This window comes from Halichoerus grypus, chromosome 14 (genome assembly GCF_964656455.1).
Source record: "Halichoerus grypus chromosome 14, mHalGry1.hap1.1, whole genome shotgun sequence".
NCBI classification, from domain to species: domain Eukaryota; kingdom Metazoa; phylum Chordata; class Mammalia; order Carnivora; family Phocidae; genus Halichoerus; species Halichoerus grypus.
Window position 1 is genome coordinate 91,559,856 of NC_135725.1, and position 17,919 is coordinate 91,577,774.

Consider the following 17,919-nt stretch of genomic DNA (forward strand, 5'->3'; position numbering starts at 1 on the left):
CAGGGTTCTGGGGACTGGGCCCGGGATTGGGCTCCTTGCTCAGTGGGAAGCCTGCTTCTCCCTCCCCCTCTGACCCTTCCCCTGCTAATGCTCTCTCTCTCAAGTAAATAAAGAAAATGTTAAAAAAAAATAAACAAAAAGAAAACCTGGGAGCATTTCCCCAGATGATTGAATATCCCTTTATTACTAGTATTAGTGATCACTTAATTAAATGTTAGTAACATTAGTTAACATTAATATAACAATAAATTAATGAGTGTATGATATTCTGGTATTCAGATGTACAATAATATGTTTGATTGCCCCCCCCCCCCCCCGGGTGGAACATTTACTTTCTTTCAATGTTTCTGGTTTTGCACGTGACTTTGTGGCGAGGGTCTTTAAATTTTTATACTTTTGCGTCACTTGGTGTTGGAGGTAAATTCCCACTGGGCAGAGGGAGTGAACGCAAATGTGACAGTGTCACCCTGTCTCCTGGAAGGTGTCCGTTTGGGCTCCCATCTGTACTGAATGAGAATTTGCGTCCTTGCCAAAATGTAGTACTTTAAAAAAAAGTTTGCCAGTTTGATGGGTGACAAAAGAATCTCGCTTTAATTTGGGTTTATTTAATGACTAGTGACATCGAACATGATTTATCTGTTGGTTTTCCTCCTTTTTCGCTGCAAGAGTTTCATAGGCATCTATCAGGAGTATTGCTGTCGTAAATCTCAGCCCCTATTTGCTGCTGGCTTCTTGTGATTGTCCTTTGCGGCCTTACAACCACCCAGAACTTACTGTCTTAATAACAGTCCTCTGCTCTAGCGATCCTAGTAGGCTCGGGAGGCTGCGAGTGGGGCCGGTGGACAGGGACCCTATGTCTGCCCCCATGTCTGGTTGAGCTGCTCCACTGGGGCTGGCTGGGGACCTGGGTTCCCTTCACCTGGGCCCCTTGAGGGGCTGCTTGGGCTTCCTCGCAGCATGGAGTCTTGTTCCCAGAAAGACTATTCCAAGCTGCTTCAAGCTGGGACCTCCACTGCCCCCACTGGTCATGTGGTCACAGAACCCCCTTATTCAAGGGAGGGACATACACACCACCTCTTAATGGGCACTTGTGTTAAAGAATCTGTGGCCATTTTAAAACTGCCACACTTAAAAAATGTGTTTGGGTATTTTGTTGTGGTTGTTAATACAAGTATGCAGGTTTTGTGTGGCTATATATACTTAAAGCATTTTTCGGAAGTGGAAGTGTTTAGGGAGATGAGCAGACATCCCCCTTCACCCTCTACCAGGGCTCGGCCCCTGCCCAGATGGAAGCCCCTCACTCTTTGGTGGGTATTGTTCTGAGCCTTTCTGTGTGTGCATTTACATGACATGGTTTCAGGTTACAGAGACAGCTTTTATTTATTTTAACATGAAAGGGATGGCGCTCTGTGAATATTTTTGTGATTTGCTCTTTTCACATGTCTTGGCTGTCTGCCCCAGGTCAGGCCAACGAGACCAGCCCCTTCCTGTCCAGCCTCTGCAGGGGATTTCATACCCCACAGCCTGTTTATTTAACCAGCTCCCGCCTGGTGGGCATTTACCTGGTTCCATTCTTTGCTGTTACAAATGACTCTGCCTTGGACGTCCTTACACCTTTGCAAGGTTTCTGAAGAATTCAGCCCTAATGGGGGGAATGGCAGGTCAATGTGTGTGTGCGTCCTAATTGGGATGCTGTGAAATTGTCTCCACAAAGAGTTTCCTCCCTCACTGGATTTGTCTAAAGTCCACAAAACACACATTTCCTTCACTTATACGTTGGTTAGTTCTGTTTAATGGCTGGCTGGTTGGTTGGTTGGTTGGCTGGCTGGTTGGTGATTAGTTGGTTGACTGGTTGGTTGGTTGGTTGGCTGGCTGGTTGGTTGGCTGGCTGGCTGGCTGGTTGGTTGGCTGTTTGGTTGGTTGGTGATTGGTTGGTTGGTTGACTGGTTGGTTGGTTGGCTGGCTGGTTGGCTGGTTGGTTGGTTGGTTGGTTGGCTGGTGGACTGGTTGGTTGGCTGGTTGGCTGGTTGGTTGGTTGGCTGGTTGGTTGGCTGGCTGGTTGGTTGGTTGGCTGGTTGGCTGGCTGGTTGGTTGATTGGTTGGCTGGTTGGTTGGTTGGTTGGCTGTTGGTTGGTTGGTTGGTTGGCTGGCTGGTTGGTTGATTGGTTGGCTGGCTGGTTGGTTGATTGGTTGGCTGTTGGTTGGCTGGCTGGTTGGCTGGCTGGCTGGTTGGTTGGTTGGCTGGTTGGTTGGTGATTGGTTGGTTGGTTGGCTGGTTGGTTGGTTGGCTGGCTGGCTGGTTGGTTGGTTGGCTGGTTGACTGGTTGACTGGTTGATTGGCTGGTTGGTTGGTTGGTTGGCTGGCTGGTTGGTTTGTTGGTTGGTTGGTTGGCTGGTTGACTGGTTGGTTGGCTGGTTGGCTGGCTGGCTGGCTGGTTGGTTAGTTGGCTGGCTGGCTGGTTGGTTCGTTGGTTGGCTGGCTGGTTGGTTCGTTGGTTGGCTGGTTCATCCATTCACTGTACTATGTATCCACTCTGGGCTAAGCTCTCTCCTCTCACTGTGATTATGGGTGACACCCTTCTCTCAAGGAACTCACAGTCCAGGATATGGTAGGTCCCTTGGGGCATCTCCTGCTAGTCCAGTGGTGGGAGGGCATGGTGTGCAGGCTGTGGTGTGGTGCTGGGGTGTCACAGTTTATGGTGGGGCCTCTTGCTCTCCTTGAGCTTCATTAAGCAAAGGGGTCTCTTACAGATGCCACTTTGACTTGTCATAATAACTCTTTAGGGAGGGAAGGAGCCTGAGAATCCCGTGTTGTTGGTCTACTAACTTTGGCTACCATTCATGGCTTCCTAGGAGAGGCAGGTCCTGTTATTATACCCCCTTTATAGCAGGGAAACTGAGGCTCAGTGTGGTGGAGCTGCTGTGGGTTTTGGGGTGTGCTAGTACCTGGTTCCATGGTATGTCAGTTTATTTAGTTCTGAGTCCTAAAGACAACCACCCCCCCACACACACACATGCAGGAAGCGTGTGCACCTCTAGGGTGGGGGGCCAGTGGTCTGGAAATGCTCAGGCCAGTGCAGCCGAGGCCTTGCCCGGACTCTGGAATGTTGGGAGGGTTAGTGCAGAAATGATGCAGACCTTCCACATGTGCTTGATTCCCAGTAGACCCCAGAGAATATTGCTGCATGAATGAGGCCCCATAGCACCCCAGTGACTGGTACTACTCATCCATTTCACGAAGCCATTTGTGTGTCTGATCTGGGGCTGGTGCAGTTCTGGCCCATGCCCACCTGCCCTTCTCTGCACACACCCTGAGCACTCCCTGGGTGCTGGGCCTGGGCGAGGCCGTGGATGCAGGGGGCCCCCTGCCAGTGTGACCCCAGCTGTCCTGATGGCAGCCAGTGCACCCTCTGGGCCTCCTGGAAGCAGGTGGGCTGAGCCTGCCCCTGCAAACAGCCAACCCCAGCCGGGTGGAATCTGGCGCTTGGTGCCATCCCCACCCCTCTTGTCCAGAACAAGGAGATAAATTACCTCCGAGGAAACTAAGATTAATCATCTGGTTCTCCATCACGCCTGGGGGCTCCGCTCCTGGACTGGCTCCTGCTGGCAGCGCCTGTGCCCGCACGGCCCAGGCCACCTCCTCTAGCCCGTGCCATCTTTGCAGCAGGCCGCAGGACCCCTGTCCCTGCTCTGTTCCCTCCTCCTAGGCTGGCGGGAAGATGCCTCCTGTTCCTTGGTTGTGACATTTGCTTCTACTCCTCAGGGTGCTGGAGTCTTAGTCCGGTCTTTGGCAAGGTAGGAGCCGAGCCTGCTTTGTGAGGCCTGGCTGTGCCCTGATGGACGTCCCCGTGCTGCCCTGCTGGGTGGGTGGATTACCTCCTCGTGTGGCCCCAGACAAACCTGAGGGGCTTCTTCTGCTCCCATAGGACCGCCGCCCTCCTGTCCACTCCTCCTGCAGGACTCCCTCCCATGTGCTCTGCCTTGCCAGCCATTCCTCATGGGAGGCCTTGCCGGTAGTGGGACTTCTTCCCAGTGATGTGTGTGTGTGTATTGAGGTCCCCTTCTCATCTGGAAGGTCACAGGCTGGACTCTGTGTAGGTGCCCTCGGCCGAGGTTGTGGCACATACATATGTTTGAGCCCCGGGAGGGCACCTGGCCAGCATTCGGCCACAGTGTGGGGTGATGTGGAGATGCCAGGTGTCCAGAGGTGGAAGACGAAGGTCCCAGCCTAGGGAGCGAGTTTCAGACCAGTCCCACCTCTCATGGTGCAGACCAGGAGCATTACCTCCCAACTGTGGCTCTCCTTAGGAATATTGTGCTCCTGTGGGCACACAGTGGGCGCCCAGGGCCTCAGCTGCCTCATCCCCAGAGTACGTAAGCTCATGGTGGGTGCTCAGGGCCTCAGCTGGCCCTCTCCCCAGGGTATGTAGGCAGACAGTGGGCGCCCAGGGCCTCAACTGACCCCCTCCCCAGGTCATGGAGGCGCATAGTGGGTGCTCAGGCCCATACTGCTCCCCTATCTCCCCTCCCACCAGGTTCACTGCACTGGCTTGCAGCCCCAGTGTGTCATCTGTTGGGAGGCCCTTTGGGGAAGGGGTATTAGCTGGGGCCCGCTCAGCGAGGCTGAACCTCCCTCTCCACCTGCTGCTCTCCTGTGGCTTGCAGAGCCTGTGCTTCCTGGCGGCTATCATCCCCTCACCGATTCCCCATTTCCCGGGCATTGCTGGGCAGCTGGATACCCGTGATGGCAGCTCAGTGTCGCCCCTCCAGGGTGACAAGTGCAGCGGAATGGAATGCCATGGGCATTTGCTGGGAGGAAAAGGCCAGCCAGGCCCCTGTGAAGGAGCTGATGGCCCCTGGGGCTTTTCCCAAGGCTGAGCTGTGGCCTGGGGGGCTTCTGGGCCCCAGGAGGATGGAGAAGGGATAGGGTGGCCAGCGTTTCCCAGCAGCTGGGGGGGTGGGGTGTGTGGGCTGAGGGCATCCTGCTTATAAGCCAGAACTCAGGGGTTGGTGTGTGCACCGACTGAGTGAGGCCAGGCTGGGGGGCGTCCTGCAATTGGCCCTGACCTGCTGATGGGCTCTGTGACAGGCTCGAGGTCACCTCTGTTCCTCGCTGTCTGGAATACCTTCAGGCTTTCAGTTCTGATCAGCTCTTATTTCATCCTTCCCGTCGCCGTGATGACCCTTCACCCTCAAAATGCCTCCATGAAGGTGCAGTGAGGAGCAGGCTCGGGCCACCCTTCGCCATCTCCAGGCTCCCGTGTGGGCTCACGGAAGGAGCACTCCCGGGGAGCATGTCCTGCTCCCCACCGTCCCTGCCCTCCTCCCCGCGCACTGTGGGGGTGGGTGTGGGGGGTGTGGGGAGGTGCTTGGCATTGTTCAGCAGTCCTATCTCAGGCTGATGCTGCCCCAGGCCCACGCCCACCCCCCATCCCAGTGCTGGTCACTCCTCACTGTGTCCCTTCCCTTTCACAGATGGTGGCAGGGAGGCTCTGGGTTGGAGCCCACTTTCCCCAGGGCCACGGGGCTGGTGGTTGGGGGAGCTGGGACCAGAACCACGTCTGCCAAACCCTAATCCCAGGGCCTTTGGAGGCCCCCGGGGAGGCGGCATCAGGTGGACCTGTCCTGGCTGTCTGTCTAGTCCGGGAGACAGATGCTGCACAAATGATTTGCACAAACAGTCACGCACAACAAAGCTGCCTCCTTCAGCAGAAAACATCCCCTAGGAGGCCGTGTCAGTGGGCCCTGAGCTCTGCCTTAGAAACTGAGAAACAGGCCAGAAGTAACTGATGAGCACGGTGATGTCGAGCATTGCGAGACCCATGCTGGGCTCGTCCCCGTGGGAGACAGAGACTGACAGGTGGTCAGGGATGTTGTAGGGAAGGCTGGTGGAGTCCCAGCTGGAGGGGTGGGGACAGCAAGCCCCAGCCAGCTGCGAGCTCCCGGCCAGGCAGGTCCTCGTGTCCCTTCCTTTTTTTTTTTTTTTTTTTTTTTAAAGATTTTATTTATTTATTTGAGAGAGAGAATGAGATAGAGAGAGCATGAGAGCGGGGAGGGTCAGAGGGAGAAGCAGACTCCCCGCTGAGCAGGGAGCCCGATGCGGGACTCGATCCCAGGACTCCAGGATCATGACCTGAGCGGAAGGCAGTCGCTTAACCAACTGAGCCACCCAGGCGCCCCCTCGTGTCCTTTCCTGCACGGGATGCTCCATGGCCCACAGGGCAGGGCGGGTAGAGCCAGGCTCGAATCCAGCCCCCTCTAGCCACAAAAGTGCCAGAGTGGGGCCTAGGGGTGCTGAGGCCATGTTGGGGGGGTCCCTGGGGGCTTAAGCAGGGTGGTTATGCTGTGCACTGCACAAGCCCGGGACTCTGTTCTCAGAGACCATGATGGAGTGGTCCGTGCAATGCCGTGGCCTTGGTGGGGCGGCAGCCAGTGAGAACTGGGCCTCTCGGGCAGGACCGGGCCCTGATGTGGGCAGAGGAGTCAGTTCTCGGTGATGGGAGTCACTGAAGGGTGTTCCGGGACCGGTGTTCCCAGCGCGGCAGCGAGCCTGGCCTGCCCCGAGGTGACAGCCCTGGGGTGGGGGAGGGGAAGCACTTGGAGACGGCCTGTCCCAGGCCCTCAGCACATTGGCCACCCCCTGCCCTTCTGCTTTGTTCCCATAGTTTGGTCACTGAAGAAGAATTTCAGTCGCGGCCTCCAAAGGCCTGTTTGTTTTTTCAACCTGCTGGGTTGGCCTCCTTGATGGGGCCACGGAGCGCTGGTGGGAGGGCCTCAGCCCTGGGCCACAGGGGCCTCTGCCCACCCCCTTGCCGGTGTGTCCTTTCTGGAAGCAGAGGAGGGAACTCGAGAGGACAGAGTGAGGGCAGGTGTGTTTGCCTGGGTAGCCACGTGGCGCTCCGCTGACATGGAACCGGGGCAGCCCTCCGTGGCAGGTGCCGGGAGCATCCCCTGAGCGCCAGGACGGCGGGGTCCTCCTGAGGTCTGCAGCCCAGGAGAGCAGAGGGACGTGACACAGGGGTGTTACCTCTGCTCATGGAAGGACACATCTACGAGGGCAGCAAGGTCACCGCACATGGGTCGGAGGTGAACGTGCTGTGCTCCGGGGACCCCGTCGTTAGCTCCGTGTGTCACCTGCCGTTTGTCAGGACTGGCGTGGATCAGAAGCTGAGGCTGGCTGGGTCGTGGCCCCCGCTATGCACCAGTCTGCTCTGTGATCCTGGGATGGTCACTCCCCTTCTCCACACCTGCTCACTTTCGAAATAAAGGGCCCTAGCCCCGTGTTGTTTATGGTCCCTTCTAGCTCTAAAACCAGACAGTTCTGAGGATTTTGAAAGTGGTTATTTAGAGAACTCTCATGTTTTCTTTTGGCGATGACAATGTTGAGTCTGAAGCGTGCAGAGCCGCCTCCTCCCCTCCCGCCCTCTCCTCTGGGCTCATCGCATTAGGTTCACGCGGCACCCTGCAGACACCTGGCGGGACTGGGCCCTGGTCTCTGTCGAGGGGGCTTGCTGCTTGCAGGGCTGGGCTGTGGCCTTTGGAGGGTGAGCCATGGAGGCCTGGGGGTCCCTGCAGGGTGCGGGGCGGCAGCATTCCTGCTGGGTGCTGAGGATGCGGGCTTCGGGCCTCACACCGCCCAGCAGCCCTGTTGGAATCTGGGGTCTTGAGTCTTCTGAGCCTGTGTCACAGGAGGGCCATGGCCTTCCTGCCCCAGGGAAGGCAGGGGTGCAGACAGGGGCTGTGCAGGTGACCACAGGATGGAGAGAGACCAGCCCAGACCAGCACCTGTCCCCAGAGATCCCCAAGCCCAGGGGCTGTTGGAGCCCATCACCGTGGGGCACAGTGCTGATGGTCACCTGACGAGGTAAAGGTGCTGTGATGCCCCTGCTCATCTCGCCCCGGGCCTGGGCTCTGCTGGAAGCCTGTTACCTGAGAAGGGACCCAGGGTCCTGGAGATCTGGCAGGTGGACAGGACGGCACTGGTGAGGACACCCTGATGGCAGAGTAGCGGTGGGTACTGCTCCGGCCTAGGGGCCCCAGGACTCGGGGGACGGAGGAAAAGGTCCCTTCCCATGGCGGCTCTGGTCATGAGTGGCCTGGTGGAATCCGAAGGCACGTTACGGTTCCAGGTCCGGAGAGCAGGTTCTGATAACCCACAACCCGGAGGCCACCAGAAGCCATCCTGTCGTCGGCGCGGAGGGACAGAGCCAGGGCTTTAGACGCAGTCTTTGCCCATAGCAAGTGTTTGAGAATACGTGGAGCTTTTTTAGGGAAGAGCAAAAAAATAAAATAAATAAAATAAAATAAAATAAAATATAAAAGGAGAGGACTTTGAGCCCAAGGCCGGCACACTCGCGGCAGCCTCATGCAGAGGGTGGGGCCGTGTGCTGCCTCCTGGAGGCTGGCTGGCTTGGTAGCCGTGTGACCCGCTGGTGGTCAGGCCACGAGGGCCCTGCGGTCACCGATGGGGGCTGCTTTGGTGCCTCGTGTCCTGCAGCCGTGAAATGGGGGGCGGCAGCCCCCGGTGGCGTGGAGTCCCGCCGTTCCGGGTCTGGAGGGGCGCCGGGCAGCTGGCTTGCAGAGTGATTGTGGCACGTGCTTCTGGGGGTGGCAGAGGTCATCCTAGTGGGGTTGGTGGACACACTGCCCCCAGCCGTGTGCCCGCCAGTTGTAAGATGTGTCTCTGGTCCCTCTTCGTCCTGCTCTGGGCCATTCGCCCCTGCACCTGCTCGCCGGCAGATCAGTTGGTCGATCCCTGCTTCTGTATCTGAGGGTCACTGCTGTCACCCCTGCGTTTCTTTCCAGGGTCCTCGCGCTGCCTCGTGGGCACATGGCGCCAGTGCTAGGACCCCGCCTGCCCCCCGAGGCTTCCCGCTGCCGGCCGGGGTGTCCGCGGAGTGGTTTTCAGCCGTTCTCACGCTGAGAGAGGCGCCGAGTGCCCTGGTTTCCCAAGAAACCGCCTTTCAAAGAGGAGGCTCCTGTGTCCATGGAAGGGAAGTCCACGAAAGTCCTGTCCTGCCAGAGGCCTCCCAGGCCCTTCCCACACCTTTTATAGAACTGAAAAATATTTTCTAGCTCTGGCACAGGGAGCCCCTGGCTGGCAGGAGGGGTGGCGTTGGGCCTGAATGGTCTGGTGGCCTTTTCAACTTGTTTAGCAGAGGCCTATAAACATGTCCCTGAGGCTTCTGGAAAACAGCTCTCTCCCATCAGCAATCGAGAAAACAGGTGTGCAAGCTGCCCATCTGGGAAGAGCATCACCAGCTAGTGGGATGCAAGCCCAAGAAACCCCAGCCGGGATCTTTGATCCCTCCCCTGGCCACTGCCCGCCTTGGAACTGAGTCTCAGAGATGAGCCAGAGCTTGGGGCCGTGTCACTGGGACAGGTGAGCCGGCGGCTGGCACGGCCCATCTCTTCCCACGGCCCGAGTCCAGGCCTGGCCTCTGCCAGCACCTGTGTCTGATGTCAGGTGGACGGGCATCTGGTGAGGGCTGCGGGGGGCCCCGTAGGAGGGGTCACCGGTGCCGAGTGCTTTGGAGGAGGGGCTGACTACCCTGTGTGGCGGCCGGGCCTTGGGTAGGAGCCGAGAGCCACCCCGGAAGATCACAGAGGCCACAAGAGGCCATGATTCTGTCCATGAGTGGAGGTCAGTCTGGACCAGGAGTGTCCTGGGTCCCCACGCTGTCCCTTCCTTAAGGGTTTCTGCAGCACAGCTGAGTTGTAGAAATGACAGTGCTGGGGGCAGAACTCTGGGATCTGGGTAGCATGGTGTTCTCAGGGCCTGGCCCAGGCTCCTGTCCCCTCCCCATCCCAGCGAGTCATGGTGTGGGGAGGGTGGTCCCCAGGGTGCCATCTGCACCTGCCAGGGCACCGTCCACGGCCCTGAATGCCACGGCCTGGCCCTGCTCCAGGCCTGCCCTCCTGGGCAACGGGCCTCTGTCAGGGCCTTGCTGGATGAGCAGGGAGGGGGCACAGGCTTCAGGGTCCCCACGTGCCCCCCATGGTTATGCTGAGCTCCGGGCGCAGCAGCTGGCTGCAGGATTCCCGGGACTGGAGAAGGGGAAACCGATGCTGGTGGCGGGGGGGCTCCTTTCTCACCTCCAGATCCTCCACGCTTGTTAGCAATGTGGGACTTTCCTCTCGAGTGAGTCTCAGGCATGTAGTCAGCCCTCTGGGGAGGGAGGCCGGTGAGCCGGGGGGCTGAAGAGCCTGCTGTCAGCCTCTCTGTCACCCCTGCAGTGGGTGCTGGTTTTATAGTAGCAGGTGGTAGAGTCTCACCCGAGTTGCCCTAAATATAAGGACAAACTTACTGGCTAATGTAGATGCATCTTCTTAAGGCATGGCTTGATCCAGGGGCTCAAGCAGTGTGGCAGGAGTCTGTCTCTCCCTCCCAGGAGAGGGCTGCCTGCAGCTCCCAATTCAGAGTCCATGTGTGGGGCCAGCAGAGCACAGAGGATTCTTCTTTCCCAAAGAAAAGACCCAGGATGGAGCTTTGTCAGGCCACCTGGGGCCCACCTGGGGAACCAACCACCTGGGACAGGGAGGTGCTGTGCCCTGATTGGCCCAGTGGGGCTCACGTGCTCGGCGGTGGGGGCGGGGCCAGTCCCCACTCCCAGCCCCAGCCCCACCCCCACCCTGCAGGCAGGTGGGTGCTGGACACTGGGATCCCCAAAACCCCAGGGCGGCACCTGCTGCTCGCGTGGCCTGACACTCTGACTCCAAGTTGGAGTTTATTTTCTCTGCCGGCACCAGTGGGGCCTCTTGTTTGTAGTAATGGGAGCTTTCCCCATGAAATCACCTGTTTGGGGCAGGTGTGTGGATCCCAGGCGTGTGGTCCTCAGAGTCTGGAGGTCTCCGCTCTTCCCGATGTGAAGGAGGAGGCATGGGCGCGGGGAAGCCGGCTCTTGCTGAAGAAAGTGCCCTGGCTTCCATGGGAATGCCCTCAGGCCCTGCTGCCCTTCTCTGAGGAGCCCCCGATGGAGGGTCTGGAACTTTCTGGAAGGGATGTACTGATCTGCTCCTCCCTTGTCCTTGGTTCTGCACTGTTTTACCTTGTAGGCATAGGTCTTCTGGGGGAAATGGAAACTGGCTCTTGCTGTAAACAGTGATGGGGAAATCACATTTTAATCGGGTGACTATGGGGGATAAAATGCGCCAACGGTCTCTGCGGTTCCCGTCTTGGTCACACGGGATGTGCCGACCCCAGAGCCGCACGGCAGAACCCACAAGCTGCCAGTGTCCCGCTCCGGAAGACCTCCCTCCCTCTGCAGCCACTCCCATCAGCAGCGGGGTCCTACCAGCCTCGCGGCTTGCATTTGGGTGGCTTTCCCACGACGGGGTGGGAAAGGGTGTCTGGGAGCCGGACCCGTCCAGCACCTGCCAGTGGAAGATGACAGAGTGGAGAAGCCAAGTCTGCAAACTTGGGGGGGGGGAAGGCCACAAGGGGCACAGCGAGCAACAGTTCGCTCCTGGTGCGTGGCCGCGGCAGGAGCTGGGCCAGGAGCGCGGTTCCGGGGACCCGGACGTGGGCACTTCTCAGAGTGGGCCACTCCGCGCCCCTGAGCCCCTGGTCACAGCTGGTTCTGAGCTGGTTCCCATTCCCTTCAGCCCTCCGTGCACGCCCCGGCAGGTGGTCTGTGCTGTGTGCCCTTTCTTCCCGCCTGGGGCTAACCCCCCACCTCCTTTTGCCATTTCAGCTCAGCCAGCAGATCTCCTGAAGGTCCTAGATTTTCACAACTTGCCTGATGGAATAACAAAGACAACAGGCTTTTGTGCCACGCGGAGATCTTCCAAAGGTCCAGATGTCGCTTACAGAGTCACGAAGGATGCTCAGCTCAGTGCACCCACCAAGCAGCTGTACCCTGGTAAGAGGCGTGTGTGTGTGTGTGTCCCGGGTGGCGGGACCTGAGCCTGTGTCCCGGGTGGCGGGACCTGAGCCTGTGTCCCGGGTGGCGGGACCTGAGCCTGTGTCCCGGGTGGCGGGACCTGAGCCTGTGTCCCGGGTGGCGGGACCTGAGCCTGTGTCCCGGGTGTGGGGTGGTGGGACCTGAGCCTGTGTCCTGGGTGGTGGGACCTGAGCCTGTGTCCCGGGTGTGGGGTGGTGGGACCTGAGCCTGTGTCCCGGGTGGCGGGACCTGAGCCTGTGTCCCGGGTGGCGGGACCTGAGCCTGTGTCCCGGGTGGCGGGACCTGAGCCTGTGTCCCGGGTGGCGGGACCTGAGCCTGTGTCCCGGGTGGCGGGACCTGAGCCTGTGTCCCGGGTGGTGGGACCTGAGCCTGTGTCCCGGGTGTGGGGTGGTGGGACCTGAGCCTGTGTCCTGGGTGGTGGGACCTGAGCCTGTGTCCCGGGTGTGGGGTGGTGGGACCTGAGCCTGTGTCCCGGGTGGTGGGACCTGAGCCTGTGTCCCGGGTGGCGGGACCTGAGCCTGTGTCCCGGGTGGCGGGACCTGAGCCTGTGTCCCGGGTGGCGGGACCTGAGCCTGTGTCCCGGGTGGCGGGACCTGAGCCTGTGTCCCGGGTGGTGGGACCTGAGCCTGTGTCCCGGGTGTGGGGTGGTGGGACCTGAGCCTGTGTCCCGGGTGGCGGGACCTGAGCCTGTGTCCCGGGTGGCGGGACCTGAGCCTGTGTCCCGGGTGGCGGGACCTGAGCCTGTGTCCCGGGTGGTGGGACCTGAGCCTGTGTCCCGGGTGTGGGGTGGTGGGACCTGAGCCTGTGTCCTGGGTGGTGGGACCTGAGCCTGTGTCCTGGGTGGTGGGACCTGAGCCTGTGTCCCGGGTGTGGGGTGGTGGGACCTGAGCCTGTGTCCCGGGTGGCGGGACCTGAGCCTGTGTCCCGGGTGTGGGGTGGTGGGACCTGAGCCTGTGTCCCGGGTGGCGGGACCTGAGCCTGTGTCCCGGGTGGCGGGACCTGAGCCTGTGTCCCGGGTGGCGGGACCTGAGCCTGTGTCCCGGGTGCGTGGTGGTGGGGACGGACATGCGTGGGTATGGGTATGGCTCCACCCCCCCCCCACCTCCAGCCAGGGCGCAGGGCGGGATGACCGTATGGTGGCAGAAGCACACTTGGTTTCCAGGAAGCCCATCTAAGGAGGCCGCTGTGGTCTCATTCTAGTGAAAGCAGCTCAGCGGCCGTCCCCACCCACCAGTGAGGGTGGCCCGCGAGGCCTCATCTGCTCCCCTCGCTTCTCTGAGCAGGTGTGTCTCTAGCTGTAGACAGGCTGCCAGGACTCCACATGCAAAAAGGTGATGGCTAGTTCCCCTGTGACGTGGTTGAGAGAGACCCCGGGTCATGGGAAAGGAAGCGCTCCCACACGGAAGCTTAATTGGGGGCAATGACCTGGAGAGACAGAGGAATCGAGCATCAGGGCTCCCAGCTAGAGGGTGCAGGCTTCTCATGAGAAGCAATTGCCAAGCGCCAGATCTCTGCTTGGAATTATGTGCCCAGGGTAGGGGGCGACGTTGGCTGCTAAGATGTGGCATCCCAGTTGTCCCTGTCACCCGGCTGTGGACACTGTGACACCCCCTCCCCACACCCCAGGGTCAGGCAAACCCTCAGGGCTTCTCTGAACGTGGATGAATAGCCCATGATGGATCACTTCTCCCCCCTGCCTTAAATGAGCTCGTGATTCAGATCAGAAAGGGGCCAGGGGACCAGGCAGTCATGCTCTCCTGGGCAGGCGCCCATTCCATGTGCTATAATACCCTTGTCATTAGTAGAAGACTGTGCATCACTTTTTGGTGACCTGGCTGTGACCCCGACGTTGGGCAGTCTTTGGACAAGTCGCGGTGTCTCTGTGCTCCCACGTCCCCAGAGGGTCCCGAAGGACACGCTCTTTCAGGGGCTTTGTGCCTGCTTCCGATGCTCCTTGCACTCAGCCTGCCTTTAATCCACGGGGCCCTTAGGTGTCTGTCCCTGAGAGAGGCTGGGTCGGCCCTATTCAAGAAGGTCACTTCGGGTAGATGAGGTCAGTCAGGGGCACTGGGTCCCCTCCAGACCTCCCGGGAGCCCACCTCTGTGTGCCTGGCCGCCCTGGGCTGCAGACCAGGTCACTGTCAGGTCCCCTGGCTTATAACCCACAGATTGCTGTCGGGGCCAACATTCCACACGTCCCGGAGCACTTCCTCCCCTATGGGGCTGAGCCTGTCTTCTAGAATCATCCACCAGATGCTCGCTCTCATCTCCGCCCAGAAGCTGCCTACGTCCTGCCCCCCATCCCCCCGTCCCTCCGTCCCCTGTCCTAGAGAGACTGAGGGGCACAAAGGAAGGGCTCCAGGGGGTGGCTGCCCCAGGCCCTGGCGCCTGTGCGGGGCATGCACAGTGCTGTCCCCCGGCCAGGCCGCGCTGGGCAAGCCAGGCGTCCTGCCTGGGACAGATCTGCCATCACTCTGACCCCCAACGCCCGCCCAGCTCAGGGTGAGAGTCTGCCCCGCCCTCCTAAAACTGCAGGGATCCCAGAAGATAGACTCGTGATGGGAGATGCAGTGTGGATCCCTCAGCTGTAAGACAGGGCATAGTTTCTCAGACTCGTTTTCCCTAAGCTCTCAAATTAGGGACTTGATTAGACACTTAGAGTGTAAACGCTCTGACAGGGTCTTCTGGTCACAATTACTGTGAGGAGTGGAACGGGTCCAGGCAGATCCAGCGCCTCATCAAAGCCAAATAAAGCCGGAGGTGGCCTCGGGCTGATCTGAGTAGGAATTTCGAGGGGGTCCCTTCTCCAAATCCCAAAGTGTGGAGTCCGTGAAAGCGGCCAGGGAACATTCTTCCAGGCCAGTGTCGTGTGACTGCGGCCTCGGGTCTGAGGAGACACATGGCTTCTGTCCCTTCTCTCTTGGACTCCAGCTGACCTTTTCACTGGGAGGCCCGTCTCTGGGTCGGGGGAGCTGCTGTGTCTGCTGGACGGGCCGGGTGGTCAGGCGGCCGGAGTTGAGTGTAAACATGTTTGAATGAGTCTTAGAGCAAAGGGACGTCCATGTCTGGGTGACTCATGGCCATGACGAGGAGACCCCGGAGTTGCCCAGCTGCTCCGAGGACGCAGGGCCCCCTTCGCAGGCTCAGGGAGGAGCGCTCGGTGGCCAAGGCCGAGCGGGTATTTGGGATCCTTTGTGGGGACGTGTTCTTCCCCCAGCCCGCACCTGATGTGGGCGAACCCGTGGCGCCCACTGCGCCCGTTCACCTGTTTGGCAGCTCTGTACGAATGGTCTGCAGTCCCGGCTTCCCTGGACTGGGAAGTCAGGGTGGCACAGTGGGGGACCCTGCAGTGGGATTGCTCTCCTTCCGGGGGGGCAGGTAGGCAGTTCCGTGGTGTCTGCACCTGCTAGCCAGACAGAGACTCGCGCCCTCCCTGATTCCGAGGGGTCTTCCTCATCTCGCTCACACTCAGTGGCCCGGGTCCTGAGGTCAGCTCGACTGTAGGCCTGGACCTTTCCCGACAGTTGGCACTGGGCGGCCCTGACAGGCTGTAAGGACGAAGGCAGAGCCCGGAACTGGGACGCTTTGGGGGGCAAGCCAGAGAGGGTGACCCTGCTTGCCTGGGGGTCTCCGGACCTCACCACCGTCTGCCTGGGGGGGACATCGTGTGACGGGAAGACAGGCCTGAGACCCTAGAAGATGCCATCGCGGATCCTCCTGAATGCAGGAGGCTGTGCGTTCCATTGGGCTGCCCCGACTTCCTGGGGCCCCAGGACACAGCAGGCCTCCCCATGATCACTGGCCCCCTCCTCTGTTCTCGTGCCTCGGATTGGGGTCCTCTCTCCATTTTGTCCTCCGTCTGGTAACCTCAGGGCCACTGAGACTCCCTTCATGCTCAGGATCTGAAGCAGGGCTGGGATATGACAATGTCCCCCTGCCCCCTTTGGCCTTCGCCCCAGACCTTCCCTCCAGGCGGGCCTGGTGCTCCAGATCAGCCCCCGTCCAGCAGACCGTCTTGTCCAGAAGCCGTTGGCTTAGTAGGATTCAGTTTAATAGTGATGCCTTTATTAAGTTCCTACTGTATACCCAAATGGCCGCGGTGCCCTTTGGCCTCAGCGAAGGGAAAAGGAAATGACCTAAGGAAGTAATTGGGCCTCTTGCTGAACCCGCCTCTCCCCTGTGACTTTGAGAAATCGAGTAGGAAGAGTGGGACCCAGACGCAGTCCCACGGAGAGCCCAGACAGCACGGGTCAGGGAGCGTGTCAGCGTCCGGCTCACGTCACGCCTGGAATAGGCCATCTCTGGAGTGACAATAAAGCCAATATTATTTCACCAGCAGGGAGATTCATGTCAGACATAATTTATCCTCTCAGGCTCTCTGAGCTGAGATCTGCTCTCACGAAGGTGTGAACGCTGGGACACGGTGTCCTCACGAGCTGGAGAGATGGGGCCGTGGCTCTCCCCAGGCTGCGCCCTCGTTCCCCGTTCTTCTCTGTATTTCAGACAGGATGTATATGGCGTGGGGTCGTCTTGGGCTGGGGATGGGGCAGTGACCCTCGAGATGAGAGCGAGGGACTGTAACCTTGCTACCCTGGACGTGGGCAGTGGCCTCTGGGTGCCTCAGGTCAAACACCCCCTGGGCCCCTTGGTGCCCATTCACCCCCAGGGACCCAGTGGGGCCCCAAGGTCCTGCCCTGGCCTTGCAGCGGGGGCTTCTTCTGGCCTGCCCAGCAGATGCCCCTCTGACTCCCCTCACGTCCCTCGAGCGGAGGGACAGCGTGGAGCCGAGGGCTCTGAGACTGTGGTCATCTCAGGACACCTCTTCCCAAAGGCTTCCTGTCCATGTGGAAGGGCGGCCTGACTCGGCCTGTCTTGGGACAGGTGGCCGCGCTGCCCAGCGTTGCCCGTTCCCCTGGGGGAGGGAGACCCCAGCCCCAGGGCCTCTGTCCCCCCGTGGGCACCTTAGCTGGGGGTTTGGGGCCCGTGGGGTGGACTTCTCAAGCGGCCTTCTGTCTCCGCCTTGGGACCTGACACGAGTCTCTGAGCTGGCCTTTGGGGGCCAGTTGGTTTCCCTGATGGGAGCAGCCGTGGCCTCTCTTGCCCTTGGCTCGTCCTGGCAACATCTCCTCACCCTGAGTCCTTCAGAGGTCACAGAAGCCACAGCGGGTGGTCCCCCTCCTCCTGCCCCCCGGGAGTCTTAGGACGCCCTGGGCCTGGTGCCCTGGAGGTCCCCTTGTCCCCAGCATGGCACCCTGCGGCTCTCTGCTCCCTTGAGCAGAAGCAGGGCGAGCTGCCTGGCCGCACGGCGCTTCCATCAGCAGAGGGCGCCCACGGATAGCGTCTGCGCTGGAAGCTGCCCTCCCCCCAGCTCAGCCCCACAGGCCTTGGGGCCAGCTGCTTGACCTTGTTACCATTCTAAGGAGCGGTGGGTCTGACAACAGGGTCGCTCCTTATCCAGGCCCGTAAGCCAGGTTCACAGCCCCTCTCCTGTGAGGGTGCTCATGCCGACTCCTCTCCGGACGCCGCTCCTTCTGGCCGGTTCTGCGGAGCGTTTCCGGGTGGCTCCCCTGTGCAGGGACCCGCCACGCTCTCTGGGCCAGCAGGATCCATGGGGGGGAAGGGCGCGTGCCCGTGGGGAGATCTGGAGCAGGCAGGGCAGGCCCGCGCTGGCTCTCGGCAGGCTGGTGTGGGCCTGGTCGTTAATGACCTCGTGTTGTTTCTGTCCTGAGTTTTAAAGAGCATTCCCTGCCATTAACATATGGGGTTTGTTTTTTTCCTTCCTTTTGAAAATTTGGGTTGAAGTCTTTCGATTTCTTTCTACTTATCTTCTGTTTTGCATACTAGCCCAGAGATGTGGTCCCTTGCCTCGGGCCTTCCTTCTCCCTGCTCTCTCTCCCCCTCCCTCCTGAGGGCACTCAATGAGACACAATCTGCTAGGTATAGCCTTAGGCGCTACGGAGGGTACGGAGATGCATCTGAAAACAGCCCCTGCCCAGAGGGAGCTGACATTCTGGGA

The 17,919-nt window shown here is 59.9% G+C and overlaps 1 protein-coding gene across 3 annotated transcripts in view; it reads left to right on the plus strand.

The window, feature by feature from the left end:
• The window catches only part of COL5A1 (collagen type V alpha 1 chain), a 155,916-nt gene that overhangs the window by 25,590 nt on the left and 112,407 nt on the right, over positions 1-17,919 (plus strand). For all 3 annotated transcript variants that reach the window (XR_004922416.2, XM_036108711.2, XM_036108705.2), the window contains exon 2: positions 11,694-11,861. Coding sequence is in view for 2 of the 3 variants with exons in the window: in XM_036108711.2 (XP_035964604.2) it covers positions 11,694-11,861 (168 nt within the window). In the remaining variant the exon portion in view is untranslated. The remainder of the gene's footprint in view (positions 1-11,693; positions 11,862-17,919) is intronic.